A 27939-nucleotide genomic window follows, 5' to 3' on the forward strand; every position below is an offset into this window, starting at 1 on the left:
TCTACAAAAAATGAAAGGTAATTAATACATAATAGTCGACTTACTCGCTTATGTTTACACAGATCCTTGAGACAGACCCTATGTAAGTCTGGAAGCAAGATTATGGTAATGAAAGCATCTTGACCATGAAGAAAAACAAGAAGAGACGAAGTGCCAGGTCGATACACTGATTTATCAGATTCTGAGGCCAACATAATAAAATTCTCCCCAGGCTATCTCCCTACCTCATCTGGGCCAAGTTCCTGATAAGTTTTTCTGGTCTTGCGTCACCTTGTATCAAGAGAAGAACTTGTTGTGAATCTCTCTGAAATAAACCAACTCTAAAATAGTAACCAAGAGACTGGCCTGTCTTTGAAAGAGCTGTAGTATCAGTGATTGCCAATTTCAGAAATTACATGATACTGAAAGATGGTCAAATAAGCCCTAATGAGGTCAGAAGTCCAGTGAAGGGCAGCAAATGAATGAATAACGCGGTCTACTGGACCCAGCATATTTGAAAGAAAATGTTAACCAACCAGCTTAGATCTCCAAGAACTGATTAGTTATGCCATGATGCTTTGGTATGGTGCGAGTCCCTTAACATATGCTTTATACCAGAATCATCTATCCAAGGAAATTGAAGAAGCAATGTATACCTCCAAAGATGGTGCCCTCTTGCATAAATGTTAGCGAACTCTAAGGATATGTACACGTATGTTGTATTTACACTTGATAAGTAACATGCTTAATGCATAAGGCATAAGAAAACCGTTCATTTTGCAGACCTTTGGGAATATGGAGTGTTTGTGTAAATAATCCAGCAGGCCGGCAATACTGCTTGATGTGTTAAAGAGAGTTAATCTGATACACTGTCCTGTATTCCGAAAAATGTAAGCATACTTGAAAGTGAGAGGAACTACAAGCTCAGGGTAGGAGTAAGGGATGACCTGAATATTGCAGAAAGGGTGCAAGAGCACATGTTAAAGGTATGAAAGTAAGTACTGTACACTGCCATTAAAAAGTTAGGTAAACACTGGAAATAGTAGTAGACAGGTGGCTATGCAATCTGGTGTAACAATAGCTACACTTCTGTGTACTACATGGAAATAAATAGGCTGCAGGATACATCTGTGGCACTAAATAATACATGGAAATAAATAGTTTGCAGGATACATCTGTGGCACTAAATACTACATGGAAATAAATAGGTTGCAGGATACATCTGTGGCACTAAATAATACATGGAAATAAATAGTTTGCAGGATACATCTGTGGCACTAAATACTACATGGAAATAAATAAGTTGCAGGATACATCTGTGGCACTAAATATTACATGGAAATAAATAGGTTGCAGGATACATCTGTGGCACTAAATACTACATGGAAATAAATAGGTTGCAGGATACATCTGTGGCACTAAATACTACATGGAAATAAATAGGTTGCAGGATACATCTGTGGCACTAAATACTACATGTAAATAAATAGGTTGCAGGATACATCTGTGGCACTAACAGATGTGGTACAAAGCTATCAATGCCTCTTCAGGTTAAGACTTAACATAGATTGGGCATATTTACAAGGTGCAACATATTGAGGAGACCCGTCCAACTTAGTTTACGTAATGTAAGCATCTGGCAACAACTTTCTCACAATATGATACATTTAACAGCAGTGAAGGGTTGGACTTATCACGACCTATTTTACTTTTAAAACGTTTCCCCAGGCTTAGCAATACTGCCAGTCTTGATGATCTTTCGGGCGGCATTCCTTGGGGCACGGTGTATTTATCTTGTAGAGCGCTTTGGCGTCGCTTATGTAGGTCTTTTCCCCGATGTAGGTCAAGTTCACTCTCTGCGTTGGGAAGGGTTTCGCAGGACCGCCGTATTTCTTGCACAAGTAGGCGGCATGGACTGTCATGTTCCCTATTGCCATATTCCACAGTAATCTCTGCGAAAGTAATTGAATTGTGTTAATGATGAGAAGTTAATGCAGGCTGGGGAATACTCGAGTATAAAAGCAGTTCAATAAATAATAGACTGACAATATCAGAAGAGGCCCTGGTTCAAAAGTGAGCGAGAATATGCCAATGAAGACAGCCTGAATTGCCATAGTTTACTGATGGTTGGGCCAGCTTCCTAGATCTATATATATATATATATATATATATATATATATATATATATATATATATATATATATATATATATATATATATATATATATATTATATATATATATATATATATATATATATATATATATATATATATATATATATATATATATATATATATATATATATATATCAGTGGTACCTCAAGATATGAAATTAATCCGTTCCGAGGCGGCCTTCATATCATGAGCTTTTTGTATCTTGGACCGCATTTTACATATAAAATGGCTAATCTGTTCCAAGCCCTCCAAAAACACACCAGTAAATTTCATAATAAAGCTAAATTGACCTATAAACAATGAAATACTACAACAATTTGGACCATTCAATACCTAACTTAATACGTACTGCTAATTACCTGTAAATAAAGTGTATTAGTGTACATGGTATACAAGAAATACTGTACGTATGTAGTAAAATGTGGAAGCTTACCTTTCGAGTGAGGCTATCTCCGAAAGTGGCGACAGAGGAGGAGGACAAACGGCAGAAACGTACGTACACTTAACTTTACGAAACACACAAAAAAATGTAAGGAAAACACACACAAACTAAAGTTTACGAAGCACATTAACAAAACTGTAACACTTAACTTTACAAAAAACTAAAATTAAAAATAACAATTTGTCGAAAATTGTATTTTTCCTAACTATACAAACCTGAGGTCCTTTACAATAGGAATGTAACTTGCGGCACCTGGAACTGGTCGTAAGCTTCAAATAAGGGAGTTCGGTAGTTAACTGCTTGTCCGACAGTGCGCGCACCGCGCGACTGGGAGGTGAAGATCCACTTTGCTTTAGGCCCAGGAAACGCAGAGTGAGGGGTGGCATGAGGTGGGACTATGTGTAAAGGACCTCAGGTTTGTATAGTTAGGAAAAATACAATTTTCGAAAAATTGTTATTTGTTCCGATACGAATACAAACCATCGGTCCTTTACAATAGGAAGACTCACTTCTCGGTGGGAGGAATCCGAGTCTTAAGAACAGACTGGTGTTCCCCCAACCTTGGTTCCCTCCCTGGTCGTAAGAGCAGAGGGAGGGATCCTAGCCTCTGCCCAATGATCGGGGTATGTACCGCAGTATCAATGGTCAGACCTCTGGACCCAAGTAAAAAGAGGGAGGCAAGCGTACCTCTTAAAACTAGCAAGCAAGAACTTGTTCCTATTGCAAGAGGCAATATGAAGTCATGGGTTTGTCTCTTGTTGGCTTCCACTTCCTCCCCCTTGTTGGGGGAAATGGTGGATATTCGCTCCTATCCCTACTGAAAGGGATAGGATGGGGCTCGGTCGAGTAGCTCACCTGCATCGTTTCCTGCTCCAGCGTAGTGACGACCGCGTCCCTCTGCCCACAGGTAGAGGGAGAGAAAAAGATGGGGAAGAGAAGCCAGTCACACTCTCATTCACTCATCCATTCATGCAGTCACACCAGGATGTGATGCTGTTCCATCCGCTCGGGTGCTGGGTAAGCTACACAACGTGTTAAGCAGCCACCACGGGTCCCAAGGAAAAAGTGTCCGAGGACCTGTGGGCAATATCCCGAAGGTAGAAGGAGGTGAAGGTGTTCTGGTTAGACCAGACCCCTGCCTTCAGGACCTGCGCCACGGAGAAGTACTTGCGGAACGCAAGGGAAGGACCAATACCTCTGATTTCGTGGGCTCCCGGACAAAGGGTACTGATGTCGTCGCTACCATCAGTTTCGTACACCCTCCTGATCACCTCACGCAGCCAGAAAGAAAGAGTGTTCTTAGAAACTTCTTTCTTGGTCACCCCGGTGCTAACGAAGAGGCGTCGACACTCAGGCCTGAGGTGCCGAGTTCTCTTCAGATAGCGCCGTCGCGCCCTCACAGGACAAAGCAGCATCTCATCCGTATCGTTGTCGGTGAAGTCCATTAGGGAGGGGATTGTGAAAGACTCGAACTGGTCGTCAGGGACCGAAGGATTCTGAGTCTTAGCTACGAAGTTCGGGACAAAATCGAGCGTCACAGATCCCCATCCCCTGGTATGCTTGACATCGAAGGAAAGACCATGAAGTTCCCCTACTCTCTTCGCCGATGCCAGGGCCAGCAAGAAGAGGGTCTTGAGGGTCAGATCCCTGTCTGATGACTCTCGGAGTGGCTCGAAGGGCCTTCGAGTCAGACTCCTAAGGACGAGAGTCACATCCCACCCCGGGAGCCTGAGTTGCCTGGGTGGGCAAGACCTCTCAAAGCTTCTCGTTAGCAAGGAGATTTCGAACGAATTAGAGATATCCACTCCCCTCAGTTTCAGGACTAGGGCCAGGGCGGCTCTATATCCTTTGGCTGTGGGGACAGAGAGGAGCTTGTCTCGGCGAAGAAACACGAGGAAATCCGCTACCTGCTGAAGAGTGGCTCCGAGAGGAGATAGACCCCGTCTACGACACCAACCACAGAAGACGGCCCACTTTCCCTGGTACACAGCTGCAGAGGACTGTCTGACGTACCCAGCCATCTCTGTTGCTGCTCAGCGAGAAAAGCCTCTCACTCGCAAGAGATGGTGGATAACATCCAGCCGTGAAGATGTAGAGACTGGACTGTCTGGTGGTACCATTCTACGTGTGGCTGGACGAGAAGGTTGTGCCAAGGGGGAATCTCTCTCGGTGCTTCTGCAAGCAGAGCCAGCAGGTCCGGGTACCAAATGGCCTGGGGCCATTTGGGAGCCACCAGGATCATCCGGAGATTCGGGGTGGCCAGCACTTGGCTGATCACTTTGCGAATCAGGCAGAACGGTGGAGAGGCGTACGTGAAGAGGTTATCCCACGGGTGTTGAAGAGTGTCCTCTGCAGCTGCCCATGGGTCCGGCACGGCTGAGAAGAAAACCTGAAGTTTCCTGTTGTGCCGGGTGGCGAACAGATCCACTACTGGACGCCCCCACAGGTTGAAGAGCCTTTCCGCCACGTCTGGGTGTAGGGACCATTCGGTCCCTATCACCTGATCCTGACGGCTGAGCTTGTCTGCTACTACATTCCTCTTGCCTGGAATGTAGTGGGCTGACAGCTCTACCGAGTGGGCCACGGCCCACTCGTGCACCTGCAGCGTCAACTGGTGCAACGGGAGGGACACTAGACCCCCCTGTTTGTTGAGGTATGCCACTACCATAGTGTTGTCGCACATCAACACCACCGAGTATCCCATCAAGCGGTCCTGGAACTCTTGGAGAGCAAGGAACGCTGCCTTGAGGTCCAGAACATTGATGTGAAGGTGCCTGTCGTGATGAACCCACACTCCTGCAGCCAGCAACTCCTCCAGGTGTGCGCCCCATCCCTCGGTAGACGCGTCTGAAAACAGCAACAATTCTCGGGGGGGGGGGGGGAGTGCGGAGAGGTACTCCTCTTAAGAGGTTCCTGTCATCCAGCCACCAGGCTAGGTCCTGCCTCACCTCCTCCGTGAGGGACACAGGGAAGTACGGTGGGTCTCCTGCCTGTGACCAACTCTCCTTTAGTCTCCACTGAAGAGACCGCAGGTGAAGACGCCTGTGAGGGACTAACTTCTCGAGTGACAACAGGAGACCGATCACGACTTGCCACTGCTGAGCTGACTGTTCCTGCCGAGACAGGAACTGGTCGGCTACCTCTCTGAATCTGCTGATCCGTGAATCCGTGGGGAAGACTCGCCCTGCTACCGTGTCGATCAGCATACCCAGGTACTTCATCCTCTGATTGGGCTCAAGGTCGGACTTCTCGAAGTTCACCATGATCCCCAGATTGCGGCAGAACTCGAGGAGTCGATCCCTGTCACGTAGCAACTGCGAGCGGGAGCTCGCCAGGACTAACCAGTCGTTGAGATACCTCAGAAGACGTGTCCCTGACGAGTGGGCCCAAGCCGACACCAGAGTGAACACTCGCATGAACACCTGTGGGGCGGTTGAGAGACCGAAGCAGAGTGCCCTGAATTGGTACACTGTCCCGTCGAGGATGAAGCAGAGGTACTTCCTGGAGGATTGATGGAGAGGTATCTGGAAATACGCGTCCTTCAAATCCACTGAGAGCACGGAATGTGCTGTCTCCATCGTGAACTGAGACTGGCGAATGAATCAGTTCAGGGGAGAGAGATCTATCACTGGGCGCCAGCCCCCGAAGACTTCTCCACCAAGAAAAGACAGCTGTAGAAGCCCGGTGACCGATCCCTGACGATCTCCACAGCTCCCTTGCTCAGCATGGCTTGGACTTCCTGTCGAAGGGCTACGTCCTTTGGTGTTCCAGGAACGTAGGTCTGAAGATGGACCGGGTTGGAGGTGAGGGGTGGCCGAGACTCGAAGGGTAGTAGATACCCCTCCCGAAGGACGTCTACTATCCAGGTCTCCGCTCCGTAGCGCTGCCATGTTGCCCAATGGCTCGCCAGGCAACCCCCCACTTCCGGCAGCAGGTGAGGGGGAACGTAGTCCTTAGCGTTTTCCACCTCTCTTCGACTTCTTCCCGGCTCCCCCTCGAGGGAAGGAGGGCTGGGAGGAGGGCTGATTGTGACCGCTCCTGGCAGAAGTTGAAGGCAGAGTCTTTCCCCGGGGCTTCGACGATGCGATCATCTTAACCGCCGAGGAAGCACTAACCAAGCTCTTGGGCTTGGCCGCAGTCGATCGAGGCTGCCCAGACGCCTTCGAGACTGCCTGGTGGAATAGACGGTCACTGTCATCAGTGCGCCGTCATTCCACTGCAGCGTCCACCACCTCTCTTGGGATGAGAGAGGAGGAGCTCCGCACTGGTCCGTTGCGAAGACCAAATGCCGCCTCAAACCCAGCCGCCCTGGTCACTCGGGTGAGGACTGCGTCCCTACGCCGAAGTACCAGGTTGGCCCACAGGTTTGCCGTCTGGTGGGCGAGGTAAGAGATGGCTCTACCTCCAGACTGGCACAGCCTCCCGAAAGCCGGATCACCTTCAGGAGTGATATTTCCCGAGGTGGCCGCGACCTTGGACACTGTGAGGGACCACATGTCCAACCAGGAGACTGCCTGGAACGCCGCCATGGCGGTGGATTCCAGTGCAAGTGCCTCTTGCTGCGAGAACCACAAGTTCTCCGACAGGAGCTGCTGCAGAGACACTCCCGGAGTTAGCCTAGCTAGCTCCGGGTTAACCTGTTTGGGTGGCATCGGATCCTCCGAAGGCACGTAGAACCTCCTCTGTCGCAGTAGAGGTGGGGGAAGTAGCTTGGATGACCTACCGGACCGTAGCGAACCCTCCTGTCCGGAGACAAGCGAGTCCACCTGGCCCACCACCCGAGTCGGCCAGAGCTGATCGCGGCAGACCCACCGTCGTCTTGGGTTTCTTCTTAGGACCCCAGAACGACTCGAGCCGGGACGTGGGCTTAGAAGGTGGGAGCGGCGATTCTTCCCCGAGGTCGTTGTGCTGACGAATCAGCGCAATAACCTCTGCAAACAACCTCTGGATCTCGGGAGTGACTGCGCCTTGAGGAGTAGGACCGCCAAGTCCCTCCAACAAGAACGCCTCTCGAGACCCTCCTCCTTCAGAAGGAGGAACAGCGACAGACCCCTCCTGGTCTCCTCCTGCCACTTGCGCAGACGACCTGGTCGGTCCTAAGACCGTTCCCGGCTCGTAGGGGGTCGTGGTGGGACTGTGAGGAGTGCGCTCCTCACGATCACTCCGGGTCGCCTCGCCCTTCCTGGTGTAACTCGAGGTAGTTGAAGGGATCGGAGAGGAAGACCTGACGCTCACCCCTCGCTCACCGGCAGATCCCGTGTGCTTGGGGGGCTGCAGGCGATCGCCAACCCGCAGTGGTGATCGAGCTGCAGGCCTGGTCGCGCGGCTCTCCTGGGGAGAGCGGCTGGACCGAGAACAGCGGCTCTGGTCCCGTGCATCAGAGGAGCTGCTGCTGGTCCCCTTACCCGCCCGGTCCCGATGGGAGCAGCGGTCAGGAGACCTGCAGAGACCACTGTCGCGGTGGGAGCAGTGCCTGTCTTCATGGCGCGTCGAACTGCTGGAACAACCGAGGCTGGTTCCTGCGATTGAGGGGACCTCTTCCTAGCCTCGGCCCGTGGCCGGTCTGGGACCGTCACGTCAACCCTGGTAGCTTGCGTTTCGCTACGAGAGTGATCGCTGGCCTGGCGGGAGTCACCTGAGTGACCCTCGCCAGTCTTCCACTCTGTGCCTCGGTCTTGGTGCTGAACGAACTCAGTTGCCTGAGCCTTGGCTGTACGGTCGCCCGCAGGAGACCTTACACTTGGTGCCTCTCGCGAACGAGAGGCCAAGCCGGAAGCTGGTGTAGTGGCAGAGCCTCTAGCACCAGGCGAGGAAGTACCCTGTCTTCTTCTTCCTTGCGGAAGGAGAGACGGGCCCCGCTTCCGAAGGAGCGGGAGGACTAGCGGAAGAACTCCCCATCCTACTGGAGTGAGACGGGCCCTTAGAAGCTCCCGAAGGAGACTTCTTAGGGGGGGAGGAGGCAGCCTTCTTCTTCCTCGGCTTGGAAGCCTTGGAAGTTGAAGGGGAGGAGGCGGCAGCAGGCGACAACGAAGACGATGACGACACCTTCCTCTTCTTCTTCGTCAGCTTCCTCAGGACAGACGTCAGGGCCTCCATCCAGGATGGAGCCGGGGCTATTGCCGAAGCAACAGGGCCCGGCTGCACTTGTCCAGAAGGACCCGCAACTGGGGCAGCAACACCACGGGCAGGAACGACGTCGGCAGGGGCTGGTCCAGGCACGACAGGTACGGCAGGAGCGGCAGGTGCGGCAGGCACATCAGGTACAGCAGGAGGCGGGGCAGCGGTCAGCGACATCCTGGGTACCGGTGGCAGATCCAGGGGCGAACTCTTTCACAGGGCTCGGCCCGAGAGCATTCATGCCCCCTGCACCGAGCACACAATAAATGAGGATCCACTTCAGGGAAGGAGCGGAAGGCCCCGCAATTACGGCCCTCCACATCAGGGCAAACTCTGCGGCTGATGGGGGCCCGCGGGGACAGCTCCAATTCATGGGAATCCATATCAATAATCAATGGGAAAAATACAAGTACACGTACTTACAGAATTTCCACACACACAAAGTAAACCAAGTTTGAAGGAAAACACAAAGCATACGCCGAAGAAGCGGGCAGAGAGATATGCAGAACACGTCCATCCACCAAAACGGCCGAAAGCAAAGTGGATCTTCACCTCCCAGTCGCGCGGTGTGCGCACTGTCAGACAAGCAGTTAACTACCGAACTCCCTCGTTCGAAGCTTACGACCGGTTCCAGCTGCCGCAAGTTACATTCCTATTATAAAGGACTGATGGTTTGTATTCGTATCGGAACAAATTCTTTTTTGTTCCGATACGTAATACAAACCATCGGTCCTTTAACAATAGGAAGTAGCTAGCGGCAGCTGGAACGGTCGTAAGCTTCGAACAAGGGGAGAACGATAGTTAACTGCTTGTCCGACAGTCGCGCGCCGCGCGACTGGGATTTATACAAATCACTTTTTTTGCTTTCGGCCGCGGGTGTGAAGGACGTGTTCGTCATCGCTCTCTGCCCGCTTCATCGTCGTATGCTTTGTTTATATTGTGTTTTCTACTAATGGTTTGTTTAACTTGAAAATGAAACTGTAAGTACACTGTTTTCATTTTCATTACTTAATTATGAACCAACATGGAGCTATCGCCGTAGATGCGGCGATTTCCTCTCTTTTCATGAATTGAACCCTTGAATTATCTCTCGGTGCCGAGGGCGGGCGCGCTCGCGCCGAGTCATGTATTTTGGGCGAAAGTGTGTAATTGAAAAATGTAAGTACTCTTTTCATTATATTTTGCCCTGTGCGTTCGTTACCGAGAGTGTGATTGCGCTCGGCACGAGCCTTTTATTTTGTATAATAGAATGCAATGAAAGTGGATTCGCAATTGCAATATTCTTTCATTTTCATTTATTTATTTGCATGAATTTAATTTGGATCAATTTTCGTTCTTACCCGGGAATTGATCCTTACGTTTTTTATGTGAAAGTGAAATCGCAAGTGCAGTATTCTGTTTCATTTTCATATATAATTTATGATAGCATCATATTATTTGGATCAAGTTTCCGTTCTTACCCGGGAATTGATCTTTTCCCCTTTAAGTTCTATGAAGTGAATCGCAAGGGCAGTATTCTGTTTCATTTTCATATTACTTTTCACTGCTGTGCGGGGGTAGGGGAAGCGAAGGTCTGCCAGGGAGTCGTCGGAAAGCTCTCCCGCGACTCCCTTGGTATCCGATTCTTCGTCTTCCTTCCTGCCCCCCGCTCAGCTTCTTCGTTGTATTTTATATTTGGGGTCTTCCTTGCGTTCGAGGTGGGGCATGTCCTTCCCCCGTGCGTGAGGGAACCCCTCTTACTAATCTATCTATGTTACCGCAGGTGCTACATCTGTGGGAGACGACCTTGGACAGGTATGGACCACCGCGGCGGCAGGGCGTGCCTAGCATCCACGGGCTGCTGCAGCGTCTAGCGAGGTCTGGGGCGGTCTCCACTACTACCACGGCCGCTTATGCTGCTCCCCCCCCTCCTGGTCTACACTCCCCATGCTGTGTCGGTGATGCCGTCTGCCGCTACTAGGGCCGCCGCCGTACCGAGGGGGTGTTGCCGCCGCCGCCTGTTTTCTTCGTGTTGCCTGCCCCAGACTTCCGCTGTTCCAGCAGCTCGCCCCTGGGAAGGCCGCCAGTACCCAGGTTCCGGCTGGCTGCCGATGATTCTACGAGGCGATCGCTGGGCCTGCCGTACCTGCCGCTGATGTGATTCCCGCTGTTGGCTTGGCTGTCCCTTCTGGGTCTACCGCTGCCGCTGTTCCTGCCGCTCCTGAGCTGGTTGCTGTTCCTGTCGCTCCTGGTTTCTGAGCCTGTCCATGCTGGTCCTGCCCACGGTGTGTTTTCCCCAGTCCCAGGTCCTTCCGGACAGGTGCAGTCGGGCCGTGTTGCTTCGGCAATAGCCCCGGCTCCGGCCTGGATGGAGGACCTGACGACTGTCCTGCGTGAGCTGACGAGGAAGAGGAGAAGAGGAAGCTGTCATCTTCGTCTTCATCGTCTGCTGCTGCCTCTTCCCCTTCGACTTCTAAGGCCCATAAGCTGAAGAAGAAGAAGGCTGCCTTCCCCCCTAAGAAGTCTCCTTCGGGAACTTCTAAGGGCCTGTCCCACCCCGGTGGGACGGGGGGTCCTTCTGCTGTCCTCCTGCTCCTTCCGGGAGCGGGCCCGTCTCCCCTTCCGTAAGGAAGAGATAGACGGGGACCAGAGGAGTATCGGTTAGCTCTGGTACTTCCTCGCCTGGTGCTAGCGGCGATGCCGCTACGCCAGGTTCCGGCTCGGTCTCTCGTTCGCGAGAGATCCCGAGTGTACGTTCTCCCTCGGGAGACCGTGCAGCCAAGTTTCGGCGCCAGAGTTCGCTCGGCGCCAAGACGCGGCACGGAGCAGAAGGCTGGTGAGAGACGCTCGGGTGACTCTTGCCAGGCCAGCGGCCGCTCTTGCAGCGACCAGCTGGTAACCCGGGTTTTCCCCCCTAAGAAGACTCCTTCGGGATCTTCTAGGGCCCGTCTCGCTCAGGCGAGTCGGGGAGCTCTTCTGCTGGTCCTCCTGTTCCTTCGGGAACGGGGCCCGTCTCTTCCTCTGCAAAGAAGAAGACGACGGGGACCAGAGGTGTACCAGCTTCGACTGGTACGTCCTCACCTGGTGTTAGCGGTCCTGCCGCTAAATCAGGTTCCGTCTCGGCCGCTTCTCGTTCGCGAGAAGTACCGAGTGGACGCTCTTCCACGGGAGACCGACCAGCCAAAGTTTGACGCCCGAGCTCGCTCGCCGTCAAAACCGCGGCGCGGAGCAGAAGACTGGCGAGAGTCATGCCCCCACACGACTCCTCGCCAGGCCAGTGGGACTCTCCTCGCAGTCGACCCAACTGGCTGCTCGGGTTGACGTGACGGTCGCTGACCAGCCACGGGTTGAGGCGAGGAAGGGGTCCCCGCGGCCGTCGGTACCAGCCACGGCTGGTACCAGCGGCTTGACGCGCCGAGAGGACGCTGGCCGGTCTCGCCGCGACAGAGAGCCTAGCATGTCACCTGACTGCCGCTCCCATAGGGACCGGGCGGAGACGGTAACCAGCAACAGCTCGCCTGATGCTAGAGATCAGTGTCAACGTTCTCAGCCGAGCCTCTCGCCCCAGGCGAGCGGCAAGGCTAGGCCTGCTACTCGATCGCCACCGCGGGTTGACGATCAGCAGCAGCCCTCCAAGCACGCTGGTCCTGCCAGCGAGCTAGGGGGGAGCGTCAGGTCTGCCTCTCCTGTACCTTCAACCTCCTCGGGCTACACCGGGAGGAGCGAGGTACCTACGACTGATCGCGAGAGGTGCGCCGCTCGCGATCCCGCTATGACGCCGTATGGACCAGGCACGGGTCTAGGACCGACCAGGACATACGCGCAAGTAGCTGGAGGCGACCGTCAGGGGCCTGCCGCTGTTCCTCCTTCTAAAGGAGGAGTATCTTGGGATCTGTTCTTGTTGGAGGGACTGGACGGTCCTACTCCGCAAGACGCGGTTACTCCCGAGATACAGAGGAAGTTGTAGAAGTCATTAAGCTGATTTGTCAGCATAAAGACCTTGCGGAAGGATTGCCGCTCCCACCAGCAGAGCCGACGTCTCTGCTCGAGTCGTTTTGGGGCCCGAGAGGGAACCCAAACCGACGGTGGGTCTGCCGCGATCGGAGCTTGCCGATTCTGTCTCGAACCAGAGTCTCTCGTCTCCGGACAAGAAGGCTCTCTCAGTTCTGGCCGGTCGATCAAGCTACTTCCACCTCCTCTACTGCAACAGCGGCGTTTCTACGTGTCTTCGGACACCGTATTTAAATACTCCTTCGGTCCTCCTGAGAGGTTTCGACCTCGACGAGGACTGGAATGAGTCGGAGGACGGTATCGGCTCTCTCCTGTCAGGTGTCGATCAGCCCCACCCAGACGACGTTCACAGTGGCGGCAGACCCTTACCTACAGTGAGAGTTCTTAACCCTCCGCGGGAAAACGTTTTCTCCTGACGATACGTTTTCCCAGACTCTGAGAGGCCATCGCCGCAAGGCGATGGCTGTTCCTACTCTTCTCCAACTGCTAGTTCCACTGGGAAGGCGAGCGAGTATCCAATTCCTCCCCCATTCCCTCTCTCCTTACGGCTACGAGGGAAAGGGGAGGGATCCTACAGAGATTTCTCTGTAGGATCCCACGTTCGGGACTGCGCTACCGGGGGGACCTTCGGGTCCTACCTGACGTAAGCCCCGGTCGTTGAGGAGGAATCCTGCCCCATTCTCGATTTCTACGGGAATCGAGAGGACCACCAGCCGATATCGTTTGACGAATTCGGTGGGGGTTTCGCAGACTGCTTAGAATTCTACGGAATTTCTAGCGCATTCAGAGTGTTCGAGTTTTTACGATCTCCAAACACTTACGCGAGACCACGGTCCAAAGTGAGCGAGACGAGAATCCCCGATATGTTACACGATAATCGGGAACCTTGCCTATGCTCGAATTCCTGGAATTTCTAGCATTGGGAAGAAGACTGCTGCTGAAAGAAACTATCTCACAGTAGGCGACCAACCTGGAATAGAGGAGATCGGACGGGAATATCCAATTTGGCTTGAACTATCGTCTTAGTATTCTGTTCACCATTGAAGCTTTCCTTCGAGGAAGACTTCTCCTTCACTCTCTTTGATAGAGAACGAAGGTGGTCGATCTCCAATCCTTATTTTGTTTTCTTGAAGGAAAGAATTTAGGACGGAGATCGTTGTTCAGAATCCTACAAATATACTACGTATATTAACCTCGCGACATGATTCTACTAAGCAGTTGAATTGTCCGAGGGGTAGGCGCATATCCTAGTTAATCTACGGATTGCGACTTATAAGAGAAGTATTCTAATTGAACTGCAAATCGGGGTTGCCTGCAACCTCCCAGGAGTTTTCAGTTTCAATTTTATATACTTATGGTTTTTGTCACGACAACACCATTTCAACTTTTATATTTACCGAAATTCGTTTCGCCTAAATATAATTGCTCGAGCATATCTTTTATGCTCGGTAGTTCTAGCCGAACGCATTCCTTCGTGGAATAATGGATTACCTGGCAACTCAGGATGACGAGTCAGCGAGAGCTCAGGCTCAACTACTGCGTATTGAACTGCCTGATAGCAGCTCAGTATCAGCTGGGCCTCCGAAATTCACGGTCATGTATGTCTCTCTCTCCCCTGCTTTGATTGACTACCGAACCGTATCTCTGCCCAACAATCATGGACTTAGTCTCTGATTAACGGGATTCTCGCAATAATGAAGGACCATCTACTGCTGTGACGCTAGATTCCATCGCCTTCGACATTGCGAGAATTTTCAACAGAGATATCTCTTGGACTCTTTCATCTTTCTGTTTACCGCACGGTAACAGAATCTGTACAAGTCTCCCGCTGCATCGCACTGCGATAATGCGAATGATTTTGCAGACATCTGAGTTTGTCTTCAAAATATCTCGTATTCGTAGGTGTACAATTGTTCATTGTTCAACCCGAATTACGAGATGTGTCAGAAGACATCGCCTACTCTCCGACCTGACAGCCTTACTTCCAAATGTTCAGCCCATGAGAAGCAGTTCTTCAGGCGGCTTTCCCCTGTGTTTTCATTACTGAAGAACGCCCCGCTTTCATTGCAACTACGACTTCTCACCGGACAGCAATGAAATAGCGGTTAGCGTTTTCAGTCATTTGTAAGCACAGGCTATGAAACTTGAGAATCCTTCTCTCGATTCATCTGTGAAGACGTAGGTTGCATTCAATATCCACCTTCGTCTTCAACTGTACATAGTGTTGTTTCTCCTTAGCTGAGATTCAACAACCATGAGATGTTTTACCTTCAGGGACCTCGGTCTCTAGAAGGCAATTGACTTTCGCCTGTTGGGCACATGCCTTAAGAGAATCATCACCTCGCTGTCCGGCATTGGTGACAAACAAATACATTATTTGTTTGGTCTCTCGGCATAACCCTTTAAAGGCGAAGGTCACGTGACTTACTCGGATGCTTTGACAACTTGCCTCCTACCGAACGCAGTCAGTCGGCAGCTGTCAGAGCGCCCGAGTCAGTTACGAACTATGCTGTTGACTTAGTTCGGTTGTTACAAAGCAACCATTACTTCGTTTTAATAGCTTGTCACAGTACCCATACCATTGACACCCACCATGGAGTGTCGGTGTCCTATCCACTACCGAGAACTTCGCTGCATGGGGATAGGAGGATGCGAGAGACTTCGTGGCAAACGGACAGACCAGTAATGGGTACTGGACATCACCGAAGTAGAGAAGAGGGATAGGTCATGCGACTATTTCCTTCTTTTCCTCTGAGGAACTGCATGACTTCTCCTGCGAAGTCAAGCATCCAGGGGATGGGGATCCGTGACCGCTCGATTTTCGTACCGCGAACTTCGTAGCGCAAGACTCAGAACCCCTTCGGGTCCCTGACGATTGGTTCGAGTCGTTCACAATCCCCTCCCTAATGGACTTCACCGCCTTCGATGCGAAGGAGATGCTGCCTTGTCCGCAAGAACTTCTCCGTGGCGCAGGTACTGAAGGCAGGGGTCTGGTCCAACCAGACCACATGCCCTTCCTTCTACATTCGGGCATATTGCCCACAGGTCCTTGGACCTTTTTCCTTTGGGACCCGTGTGGCTGCTCAACACGTTGTGTAGCGAACCCAGACCCTCGCAGGCTGAACAGCATCGAGTCCTGGTGTGACCGTAAGAATGGATGAGTGAATGAGAGTGTGACTGGCTTCTCTTCCCATCTTTTTCTTCCCCTCTACCTGTGGTTAGAGGGACACGGTCGTCACCCTGCTGGATAAGGACAAGATGCAGGTGAGCTACTCAACAGAGCCCCATCCTATCCCTTTCACTAGGGATAGGAGCGTATATCCACCACTTCCTCCAACAAGGGGAGGAAGTGGATGCCAGCTTGAGACAACCCATACTTTATGTTGCCTCTTGCAAACAGGAACAAGTTCTTGCTTGCTGGTACGAAGAGATACGCTTGCCTCTCTCTTAGTACTCGGCCCAGAGGTCTGACCATTGATCCTGCGGTGCACACCCCGATCAATCGGACAGAGGCTTGGATCCCTCCCTCGCTCTTACGACCAGGGAGGCATTCCAGGGATGGACGAACACCAGTCTGTTCATCAAAAGACTCAGATTCCTCCCACCAAGAAGTGAGTCTTCCTATTGTTAAAGGACCGATGGTTTGTATACGTATCGGAACAAATGACAATTTGTCGAAAATTGCATTTTTCCTAACTATACAAACCTGAGGTCCTTTACATATAGTCCCTCCTCATGCCACCCCTCACTCTGCGTATTTTGCATGGGCCAAAAGCAAAAGTGATTTGTTTACCTCCCAGTCGCGCGGCGCGCGACTGTCGGACAAGCAGTTAACTATCGTTCTCCCCTTGTTCGAAGCTTACGACCGTTCCAGCTGCCGCTAGCTACTTCCTATTGTTAAAGGACCTCAGGTTTGTATAGTTAGGAAAAATGCAATTTTCGACAAATTGTCATTTTTGTCTTTTTTTTATTTTTAAATTTTTTTTTTTTACTTTTTTTTATACTTTTCGTACTTTTTTTTTTTTTTTTTTTTTTTTTTTTTTACAAAATTTCAACTTCATCACCACTTTCTGTTTTTTAGTATCACTTGGTTCGTCCTTTTTGCTTACTCCTGCTAGTACTAAAGGCCTCTAAAAAATAACTATCCAAGGAAGATTGCTTCCTACTTTTCACAATGTTCCTGAAATGACTCAGGCAAGCGTCATCGAACTGCGCAATCATACGACCTGTGTAAGCCTTTTCAGGGTGTCTTTTATTTCTACAAATGATTGCACTTTATGAAAAGCAGCTAGAACATCCTTAATTTCTGCCGTTGTCATAGGGTCGTCCTCCTCCTCCTCGCCGCTGCTAGAGAACTCCTCTTGAACGACGTTATGTTGCATGGCCTCCAACTCCTTCAGGTCATCCGTCATAAGCTCCTCTTGGTGCGCCTCGAGAAGGTCGTTGATGTCGTCCTCGTCGACGACCAGCCCCATGGACTTGCCGAGTGCAACGATCTCATCAAGATCTGGTTGCGAAACAGTTTCAGGATTGTCAACTGTTTCTGAATCTGCAGCACCAGCTTCGCCCACGTCGAATCCCTCAAAGTCTCGGGCGGGTACGGCATCAGGCCAGAGTTTCCTCCACGAGGAATTCAAGGTTCGCTTTGAAACCTCCTGCCAAGCTTGGTCAATGAGTCGGATGCATATCACAACATCGAAATGCTCCTTCCAAAATTCACGCAAGGTGAGGTTTGTGGTATCGGTGATGTCGAAACATCCCTTGAAAAGATGTTTCGTATACAGCTTCTTAAAATTCCATATCACTTGCTGGTCCATGGGCTGGAGGAGAGGGGTGGTGTTAGGGGGAAGATAAAAAACCTTGATGAAGGAATACTCCGCTAGGATATCTTCCTCGAGGCCAGGAGGGTGAGCAGGGGCATTGTCCAACACCAGCAGGCATTTCAAAGGGAGGTGCTTCTCTTCCAAGAATTTCTTCACTGTCGGGCCGAAACACAGATTTACCCACTCCGTGAACAAAAGCCTCGTTACCCAGGCTTTCGCATTAGCCCTCCACATCACTGGAAGCTTCTCCTTAAGCACTTTGTAAGCCTTGAAGGCTCGAGGAGTCTCGGAATGTTAGACCAGTAGGGGCTTCACCTTGCAATCCCCACTGGCGTTCGAACAAAGTGCAAGCGTAAGCTTGTCTTTCATAGGCTTATGCCCGGGTAGCTTCTTCTCTTCCTCCGTGATGTACGTCTGACGAGGCATTTTTTTTCCAAAAGAGGCCAGTTTCATCACAGTTGAAGACTTGCTGAGAACTGTAGCCTTCCTTGGTCATCATCTCTTTGAACGTCTGGGGTTGGCGTTGATGTCCCTTCTCCTCCGTCGTCTTCGGCCTGGGCAATCAAATCGCCGAAAATAGCGCTGGCCTTGTGGGAGATTGCCGTCTCCGTTATCGTATCGCCAGCGATTTCTTTGTCTTTTATCCAGACAAGAAGAAGCCTTTCCATCTCGTCGTGCACGTGGGTCCTCTTGCTGGACAAAATAGTGACGCCCTTGGAAGGTGTAGCTGCTTTGATGGTATGGAGGAGTTATGGAGTTCCATTTGACAACGTCTGTGAGAGAGAGAGAGAGAGAGAGAGAGAGAGAGAGAGGGTGTAATCACTGTATGGATAGTTAATGACTGAATTGGTTGTTGGTGGGTTCTGGGCTGTCTGCTGATGCTGTTGATTGTTAGAGTTCTGTGTTTTTAGTGTTTTTTTCAGTCAATCTTTGGTGAGAGCCTGTGATAGGTAGTAGTGTTGGAGGAGTCTATTGAAGGCATTGGAAGTTGATTGAGTTTTGTGTTTTATTTGGTGTTGTTAAGTTAGTGTTTTTGCTTAAAGTTGTTGTGCCTGTGTGCTGTTTTGATTTTTTGTGTTGTTTGTGCAGTGGTCTTTTGTTGTGTTTTGTTGTTATATGTGAGGTTGTGTTCCTTGGTTGGTTGTTGTGTTGTTAGGTTGTGGTTATGTTCCTTGGTTGGTTGCTGTGTTGTAGAGTTGTGGTTGTGTTCCTTGATTGTTGTTGTGTTGTTGTTGTCCTTGGTTGATGTGTTGTTGTTGGGTTGTAGTCCTTGGTGTTGTTGTGTTGGGTTGTGGTGTCGTGGTTCTTGGTTGTTGTTGTTGTTGGTGTTGTTGTTGGGTTGCAGTCCTTGGTGTTGTTGTGTTGGGTTGTGGTGTCGTGGTTCTTGGTTGTTGTTGTTGGTGTTGTTGTTGGTGTCCCAGTGACTTTAACCAGCGGACAGCACAGGATAGCCCGGAGTAACTGGATTGATTGGTAAGTACATGTGTTTTGAGTTTTTTTGTTTTATGTTTTGTGTAGTTGTAGGTCAATTGTCCTGTGTGTATGCTGTAGTGTGTAGAGGGAAGTGTGACTGGGGTGGATTTGGCAGCTAGAGTGATTAGGTTAATGTTGCGGGGGGGGGGGGGGGGGGGGGGGGTGGGGGGGGGTTTGGGGGATTTTGCCAGCTTTGTTTTTCAGAGAAAAAAGAAGCTTGTGATCCCGCCACAATGGCATCCTTCTGCTTAAGGATGGTGCCTATTGTCGACGGATTTCGGTCGTATTCCTTGGCGATCACACCCAATCGCATACCAGGTTCATACTTCTTGATAGTCTCCATCTTCGTTTCCAAAGAGAGCATCCTCTTCTTTCCGTGAATTTCAAGTTTCTTGGGACCCATGACTACGTATATACTGTACGTAATTATGTTATGTAGTACGTATAAGTATGGAGTAAAGTTCTCACACAACACAATAAAGTATACTACTACAACGAAATCACTAACAAATTTATGTTAATAAACGAAATCTTTAGAACGAACGAATACCGCGTGCGTACGATACAGATGATGCCGTGCAGTGGCCGAAGAAGCACTCCGCTACGTAGTAGATGCATGATGGGAGGGATGCTGACCAATAGGAGAGAAGGATCTCATGGCGGTGACTAGCATCAGGAACCAATGGGAGAGCAGGAGGATGGTGGCGAGTCTACTCAGTTGGCGGCGCGCGAGTTTCAAAATTGTTATCGGTGGTCCGGGTGAATCTCGGACTTTACAGCAACAACCTTTCGTATTTTGAGCAATTTTCGTATGTAGAGCCGTAAAATTTTTTGTATTAGCTTTCGTATCTCGAGTTTTTTGTAAGTTGAGCCTTTCGTATTTCGAGGTACCACTGTATATATATATATAGTAAAACTACACCATAGTCTGCTGATGATTGGACACATACATATAGCCATAAGATGTTTTCCTGCGACATATCAGAGTAAAATTATTAAACTTTCGTTGTGTCACTTACAGTCAGTCCTTGCTGATCAGCGAAACGAGTTTTCTGAGGATAGGGCGCGCCTTGGAGTATGCGTTTTGTGACCTCAATCACATCGGTTTTCCACGTGTTGCAGCCGCCCCACATTCCGGCTAATATGGGCGTTTTGTGCAGTGGGTGGTCTCGCATCGCGTGGAAACACTATATAGGGCGGTGCAAGAAAGACTTGAGTTATCTATTTAAAAGGTGAAATGGTGCACAGTCACTGGTAAGTTTAAAAAAAAATGAAAGTAGCCAATAACGGAATTGACTCTTAAACAGGTACAAACTGCTATACTGTTTAATGGCTGGTTTGTGCGTCATATAGGTCTAACAGAAATTGGTCTCTGGGTAAGAAATCTCATGTCCATTTGTATTCCAGTAGCTTGCATGGAAGCATAGAACCACGATCTACGTTCAATTGGGTTCAAAGCGTCCTGTCTCTCAAATGAATTAATGAAAAAATGAATATAAATGAAGTTCTTTTGTCTGATATTGAATTGAGTCTCTTTCCACTGTGCCAAGCCTGAAAAATTAATATCGTCTGTAAATTATTTGGCTGTGTCAGTCGTCCAAGTAACATGGCGTGGGAATAATTATTGTTTAAAGATGCAAATATGTTTCAAGACCTTTGCTAATAATGGGATTTTATTAAGTTATAAACTTATAAAGGTTTGCTCGTGTCAAATCTGATCCAATTTTCATATATGGCTTCTAGCTGAAATAAAGGATACAGTTCGATTCAGTATTCAGTAAAAAAAAACTCACTGTGCCCTCTGCTATCCAATCATGGACGGCATCGACTTCTCGCTGGATGATTGCCGAATCAGAGTCTCGAATCATGAATCTGTCGACGAAATCATCTCCCATGGGGGTGAACCTCCACACTTGGCCCACTGACCCGGTGACGTTGCCGAAAACTGACATTGAAAGTGGCGAGACAATTTATTTGATTATTATGACAAGACATTTAAAATACTCAAAGGCATAACAAAAGTAGACAGTAACCTATTTACGTTAAACGATAATCAGACAAGAAATAATGGATGAAAACCAGAACTGAAAAGATATAACACCTCCCACTGTGGGAACTTCTTTACATACAAGATATGTGACACGTGGAATAAACTGCCATCAGAAAGAAATTGTAAACAGCAACAGTGTGGAAGAGTTTAAAAGAAAGCTAGACAAAATCATTAGGAGGACACTGAATGAACAGTGAAACCTGCTACTACAGATAAGTGAGCACCAGATGTCTCCTCGGATGGACTAACAAGTCTTTGAGACATCCTAATCCTTGTAACAAGTGAGTGTTCAGTTTATTCTATAATATCCGAGTCTATAGAAGTAGACATCTTCTAGTACCAAGACCAACAGCATAACGGTTTCTTGCGGTCCCACCCCGTAACAGCCCGCAACACAAAAGTGCGTAAGTGTAAACCTACCTTAACTTACGTATCAGTTCGGGTCTGTAGCTAGACTTTTCAAAAAGGAATTTCCTTAAAATAATTATAATTACCACTGACCTGGAAGCTTTTCTGCATCACAGAGATCAAGAAAAGGGTATTTGCAGGCCAGGCTGCACAGCCAGTTCCGATGGATGGGGTTCTGCATGTTCATTCGATGATAGAACCGGGTATACCATCCCGGGTATGCCTTGGGTAACTGTGGCATTATCTCCACCATCCCGTTGAAGTACTCGTTTGGGAAGTCTCCAAAGGCTGAGTAACTTATGACCTGCAGCAGACATTTTGGAAGATAAGGGTAATAAAAATTAGATAAGAGTAATAAAAATTAGAAAAGAGTAATAAGAATTAGAAAAGAGTAATAAGAATTAGACCTACTGCAACAATAAAACTGGCAAGAATTTTAGGTTGTAGTTTGAAGTACGCGTACAGAAGGTTTATCAAAAGCCAGAAATGACATTTAAATATCTGATTCCATAATATGTGCAGAATTCTAAATGCTGTAGGTCTAGCAGTTGTTGTAAATAACTAATTTGTCACGTACATGGAGCGACGTTTCAAACTATTCAACAATATAGGCCTATCAGTGGATGGCGCAATACTATGCGCTATTTTTGTAAGACAAGAACTTTAAATTAGAATAAATAGAAAGATTCTAGTCACTTCTGTCTTCAAGTTATCAATCAGAACGAACTTCTGGCAAATTTGGTATTGACAGAGGCCTATTTTTGGTAGTTACACAACAAAAGTCAATAATAAGCTAGTAGGCTGGTGTCTGATCTGTCCAGTTGTACTGGAATCTCACATCAGAAAAAAAGACGTTTTTTAGTCTCTTAGGAAGACAAGGTTACTAAAATAAAATAAAATACTGAATCTCAATTTTCTGTAGCAGAACTACAGTGCATACATCATGTTTTGATTATACAGAAGGGTCACCGGTGTCTATATTGTCAATGTCCTGTAGAAAATCTATAGAGTTTAATGTGTGTGTGCTAAATTTCTCATTAGACCTTGTGCATATATACTATAACTGATTCACTTAAGGTAGATTCTCGGATGAGCCTTATTCTTACGAGACGTTTGTTTGGTGGCCGCTGATTGGCTGGTACCGGAAGGTAGGCAGCTCCCAGCCAATCAGCGGCCGCCAAACTAACGTCTCGTAGGCATAGGGATCATCCAAGAATCTACCTTAAGTGAACCAGTTATAATTCTAGCATAGTCGTTGCATTTGCAACCTTGTGAGGTAGACGAGTAAGCAACATGGTAGCTTGAAGTGTACCAAAGTCTTGTCAGCTAGTCTTATGTTAGTACCTAATCATGTCGTCAGGTCAAAATGCACTTAAAAAAGAAATTAACCTTTTTCTTCAAGGCAACAAGACTATAATTCATGAGTGGGCCCTATAGTATCCTTAGGCATCAGAGACGAGATAAAGCTAAACAGACTCGTATACTCTGGTTACTTTAAAGATATAGACCTACATGTTACTTGAAATACAAATACATAAATCTCCAGTAAAGCATAAGAACTGATAGCTGGTAGTACTACACTTTGCTTTCAATGCAAATGAACGACTCTTTATGCAAATAACTAGTACATCTCCAGTAAAAAATAAGAACTGACAGCTGGTAGTAGCTACTACACTTTGCTTTGAATGCAAATGAGCGACACTTTATGCAAATAACTGCGACATCTCAAAGACCTGACACTTGAAGGTACTAGTACTATACAGATCTGAAAACCGCCCCAAACATTACATTTTGGTGAGGCCCTCTCAGAGTCGCCCAGTCGCCGCAGGTGGACTCTCCGTACTCGTCCTTGATCCTCTGGAGGATGCCTTTGGTGCTGGCGTAGAATCCAGGACACCCGTTCGGCAGGAGTGACTGGATGGTCCTCTGGCAGGAGCAGTGCTCCAGGTCGAAGGTGATTTCGCAGACGTCGTTGTTCAGAGTGGCGTTCGCGGCCGTCAGTTCGAGGCCAAGGTACCTGCGCAGTCTTTCCCGAGGGTCGAGCTTCCGCTCGAACACGAAGAATAGGAGGATGACGTACAAGCTTATGATGAGGGTGGACTTGTTGCTCAGGAAGACGATTCGCGCCATTTTTCTGCAAGAAGAAGATGAAGAAGAAGAAGAGAGGTGAGGGGGGGAGGAGGAGGAGGAGAGATGTGTCTATACTTACGATATTATATCACGCATTTGAATGCTTTGTAGGGTTTATTTTCTGAATAATAGTAATAATAATAATAATAGTTGTGTACCTATTATTAATAATTATAATAAACAGTTGTGTGCACCTATAAGCAAAATATGCACGCATTGACAAAATGTCTCAAACCTAGGCCTATAGACTGTCATGAATTACATAAACAAATAATAATAATAATAATAATAATAATAATAATAATAATAATAATAATAATAATAATAATAATAATAATAATAATAATAATAATAATAATAATAATAATAATAAAGTTACGCGTACCTATAAGCAAAATATGCACGCATTGACAAAATATCTCTCAAACCTAGGCCTAGACTTTCATGAGTTACATAAGCAAATGAGAATTAGATACCGCAGGGCAGTTGGTCCAATAACATAAGGTACAGCTCTTATTAGCAGAAGAAGAATTTCCTCTCCAGTATAATGAAATTCGTAAAAATAAAGTGAAGAGTATTTCTTCACTTTATATGTGTGTTGTGTTCACCTATAACGGGCACCAAAATAAAACTGGACTGAATTTGCTAAAAGAATAACATTTCATTCATAAAAAAGAGAAGTATAAGCTTATGGCCCAACGCAATCTAAGGTTTACTGTTAATTGACATTGTAAGATAACTGACGCATTCTATATACGAGGATCTATATAAAGGTACGAATATATAGGTAGTTTCAGCTGTGTAGCCTCAGCTGTGCAGACGTATCTGCCTAGAACTAATCAACCCACTTTCGTCATCAGTCTAGATAAAATGCTGAATACAGCTGCTACTCCCTGGCTATACACAGACCACACATACACGCACACATACACGCATACACTACACACACTTACACACACAAACGCACCCAAAAAGAAGGCCTAACTACGTTATCTCTCAGCTCATCCACACTGCCTTCAAATTCTGGTACAGAACGTTGAAAAACTTGTCTGGTTGAGCTGGCTACGTCCAGCCATTAGTGATTCCAGCCTCAAGAGCATTTCTCTTTCGTCAAGACACGGCCGCTTGGTAGAATTCCAGGCGCATTCCCATTTCTAACTATGCCGCTAAATCAGTCTTTAATTCTTCCTTGCACCTTTTGGATATTCCCAATTTCCATGAGTCTAGGTGATGTGATGTATATTCCTTCACTATACACATGATTCTAGCTGAAGTATCTTCCCTCACTATACACATGAGTCTAGCTGAAGTATATTCCTTCACTATACACATGAGTCTAGGTGAAGTATATTCAACATACATGAGTCTAGCTGAAATATCTTCCTTCACTATATACATGAGTCTAGCTGAAATATCTTCCTTCACTATATACATGAGTCTAGCTGAAGTATATTTCTTCACTATACACATGAGTCTAGTTGAAGTATATTCCTTCACTATACACATGATTCTAGCTGAAGTATCTTCCCTCACTATACACATGAGTCTACTGAAGTATATTCCTTCATATTACTGAAGTCTAGGTGAAGTATATTCCTTCACTCAGAGTCAGCTGAAGTATATTTCTTCACTATACACATGAGTCTAGCTGAAGTATATTCCTTCACTATACACATGAGTCTAGGTGAAGTATATTTCTTCACTATACACATGAGTCTAGCTGAAATATCTTCCTTCACTGCACACATGAGTCTAGCTGAAGTATATTCCTTCACTATACACATGAGTCTAGGTGAAGTATATTCCCTCAACATACACATGAGTCTAGCTGAAATATCTTCCTTCACTATATACATGAGTCTAGCTGAAGTATATTACTTCACTATACACATGAGTCTAGCTGAAGTATTTCTCAACATACACATGAGTCTAGCTGATATCCTTCCTCACTATACACATGAGTCTAGCTGAAGTATATTCCTTCACTATATACATGAGTCTAGCTGAAGTATATTCCTTCACTATACACATGAGTCTAGCTGAAGTATATTCCTTCACTATACACATGAGTCTAGCTGAAGTATATTCCTTCACTATACACATGAGTCTAGGTGAAGTATATTCCCTCAACATACACATGAGTCTAGCTGAAATATCTTCCTTCACTATATACATGAGTCTAGCTGAAGTATATTCCTTCACTATATACATGGGCCTAGCTGAAGTATATTTCTTCATTGGGACCATGAGTCTAGAAGTATATTTCTTCACTATACACATGAGTCTAGTGAAGTATATTCTGAACATACATGAGCTAGTGATTACCTTCTTCACTATACACGAGTCTAGCTGAGTATATTCCTTACTATGAACATGCTAAGCTGAAGTATCTCTTCACTATACACATGAGTAGTGAAGTATATTCTTCATATACACATGTCTAAAGCTGAAGTATATTCCTTCACTATACACATGAGTCTAGCTGAAATATCTTCCTTCACTATATACATGAGTCTAGCTGAAGTATATTCCTTCACTATACACATGAGTCTAGCTGAAGGATATTAACCCTCACTATACACGAGTCTAGGAGAATGAAGGACAAACGTAAAAGCATCACCACACTTTCCACAACAAGACCAGAGCAACACTAAACCACGTCACCATAACACGTCACAATATGCATCTCACTTTATAGTCCCGTTCACCATAATTTTTTTTTCTAATGGTCACCATTCAGTGCCCCCAAAAACCAGTTTAAAATCTTTCACTATCGGAGATAATGTTTCCGGTCATGTTGGAATGACACTGTACATCACTAAAGGTTGTCATGAGTAAATAAGGTGTCTTTGTACAGATTACTACAACCCTCGTTGATAAGTTGTCATAATAACCCTTGTTATTAATCTAGTCCTAAAACCATTCATGATTAGAAGTTACTGCAACCCTTGTTGATAAACAGTTACTACAACCCTTTGTTAATAAGTTAGTACTAAAACCATACATGATTACAAGTTACTGTAACCTTTGTTGATAAGTTTTTGCTACAACCCTTTGTTAATAAGTTAGTACTAAAACCATGCATGATTAGAAGTTACCATAACACTTGTTGATAAGCTGTTACTACAACCCTTGTGATATACGGGTATATAACCCTTGTTGATTAGATGCTACCACAACCCTTGTTGATAACCCTCCTTCATAAGCTGTTATAGCTATTTTTTTTTTAGAAAGGATTTGAATATATAAGTTTCAATTTTATCGACTTCTTAAAAAATATATAATGCTTCAATTTTTTAACGAAATAACTTTTTAACTATAAAATGCTGAAATTTTTTGAACGACTTCTTAAAAAAATCAAGAATGCTTCAATTTCAGAGAGAATTAAATAAAAGAAGTAAATGTTTCAATTTGTAGAACGACGTTTAAAAAGAATTAACCAAAGAATGCTTCCATTTATTTTTTAACGAATTAACTTTAATATATAAAACGCTGCAATTTTAGGACGAATTCTACAAAAAACTACAGAATGTAATGTTTCAATTTAAGAACGACTTATTTAAATGGAATTTATGAAGTTTCACTCGTTTCAAAGCTACATTCACTATCACGATATTAATTATCAATCCGTCACCATCTCCACCGTTGATTCTCTCTCTCTCTCTCTCTCTCCTTAACGACAAGGCCTCTAGACTTATGTATCTTCCATTGCACGAGACTGCCATGGTTGCAAATGAGAGAGAGAGAGAGAGAGAGAGAGAGAGAGAGAGAGAGAGAGAGAGAGAGAGAGAGAATAACCACACCACGAGTGAATGATAATAATAATAGCAATAATTAACATAAAGGCATTCAGCACTGTGCCCATTTTTATTGTTAAAGAAGATTAGCAACAATTACAGCTATAAATCTTTTTGCCGTAACTCTAATAATTCTCTACCGTCCAGCTAACTGATTCCAGGGAGAAGAGTGATTGTTCTCTGCCTTCCTTAGAATCCTGGAATTTTCTAATGACTTCATCTTCTTCTTCTTGTTCTTTTGGAGGGATACACTTATCTCTCCAAGACTTTCCTATTAGAGGGAGACACTTATCTCTCTAAGGCTACTACTTCTTTTAAAGAAGTATTTCTCGCCATGATACTATTCACTCAACGGGGACATGAATAAAAAAAAATTATGAGGCTTTGGACAGAAAAAACTCACGAAATAATGATACTCACTATTCACTTCACAGGGGGAAAATGCTAAAAAAATAGAAGCTAGTAGGTATATAGAAAATATATAGAAGTCTTCGACGACTCTTAATATGCTATGTGACCCTTCTGTGTCCTGACGCCAAGTGATGGCGCAGTC

General features: G+C 46.8%; 1 protein-coding gene across 2 annotated transcripts; it reads right to left on the reverse strand.

The window, feature by feature from the left end:
* Positions 1 to 27939, reverse strand: LOC135204299 (uncharacterized). 2 transcript variants are annotated; one of them, XM_064234454.1, is made up of 6 exons: positions 27807 to 27939; positions 23248 to 23593; positions 21553 to 21763; positions 20795 to 20946; positions 20021 to 20188; positions 1 to 1931 (listed from the first exon to the last, which is right to left on the reverse strand). In XM_064234454.1, the coding sequence occupies exons 2-6, from the start codon at positions 23587 to 23589 to the stop codon at positions 1710 to 1712; spliced, it is 1095 nt and encodes a 364-aa protein (XP_064090524.1). In that variant the 5' UTR covers positions 23590 to 23593; positions 27807 to 27939; the 3' UTR covers positions 1 to 1709. The 2 variants fall into 2 exon arrangements, with proteins under 2 accessions (XP_064090524.1, XP_064090525.1); XM_064234455.1 differs by lacking the exons at positions 20021 to 20188; positions 20795 to 20946.

This window comes from Macrobrachium nipponense, chromosome 44 (assembly GCF_015104395.2).
Source record: "Macrobrachium nipponense isolate FS-2020 chromosome 44, ASM1510439v2, whole genome shotgun sequence".
NCBI classification, from domain to species: domain Eukaryota; kingdom Metazoa; phylum Arthropoda; class Malacostraca; order Decapoda; family Palaemonidae; genus Macrobrachium; species Macrobrachium nipponense.

What these genes read in the sequence shown, in the direction of transcription:
- LOC135204299 (XM_064234454.1), bottom strand. Translation starts at nt 23,589, where the DNA reads ATGGCGCGAATCGTCTTCCTGAGCAACAAGTCCACCCTCATCATAAGC. An exon ending in TGAGAGGGCCTCACCAAAAT is followed by an intron (nt 21,764 to 23,247) that starts GTAATGTTTGGG and finishes TGTCTGCTGCAG; the next exon opens with GTCATAAGTTACTCAGCCTT. An exon ending in ATTGGATAGCAGAGGGCACA is followed by an intron (nt 20,189 to 20,794) that starts GTGAGTTTTTTT and finishes CGCCCTATATAG; the next exon opens with TGTTTCCACGCGATGCGAGA.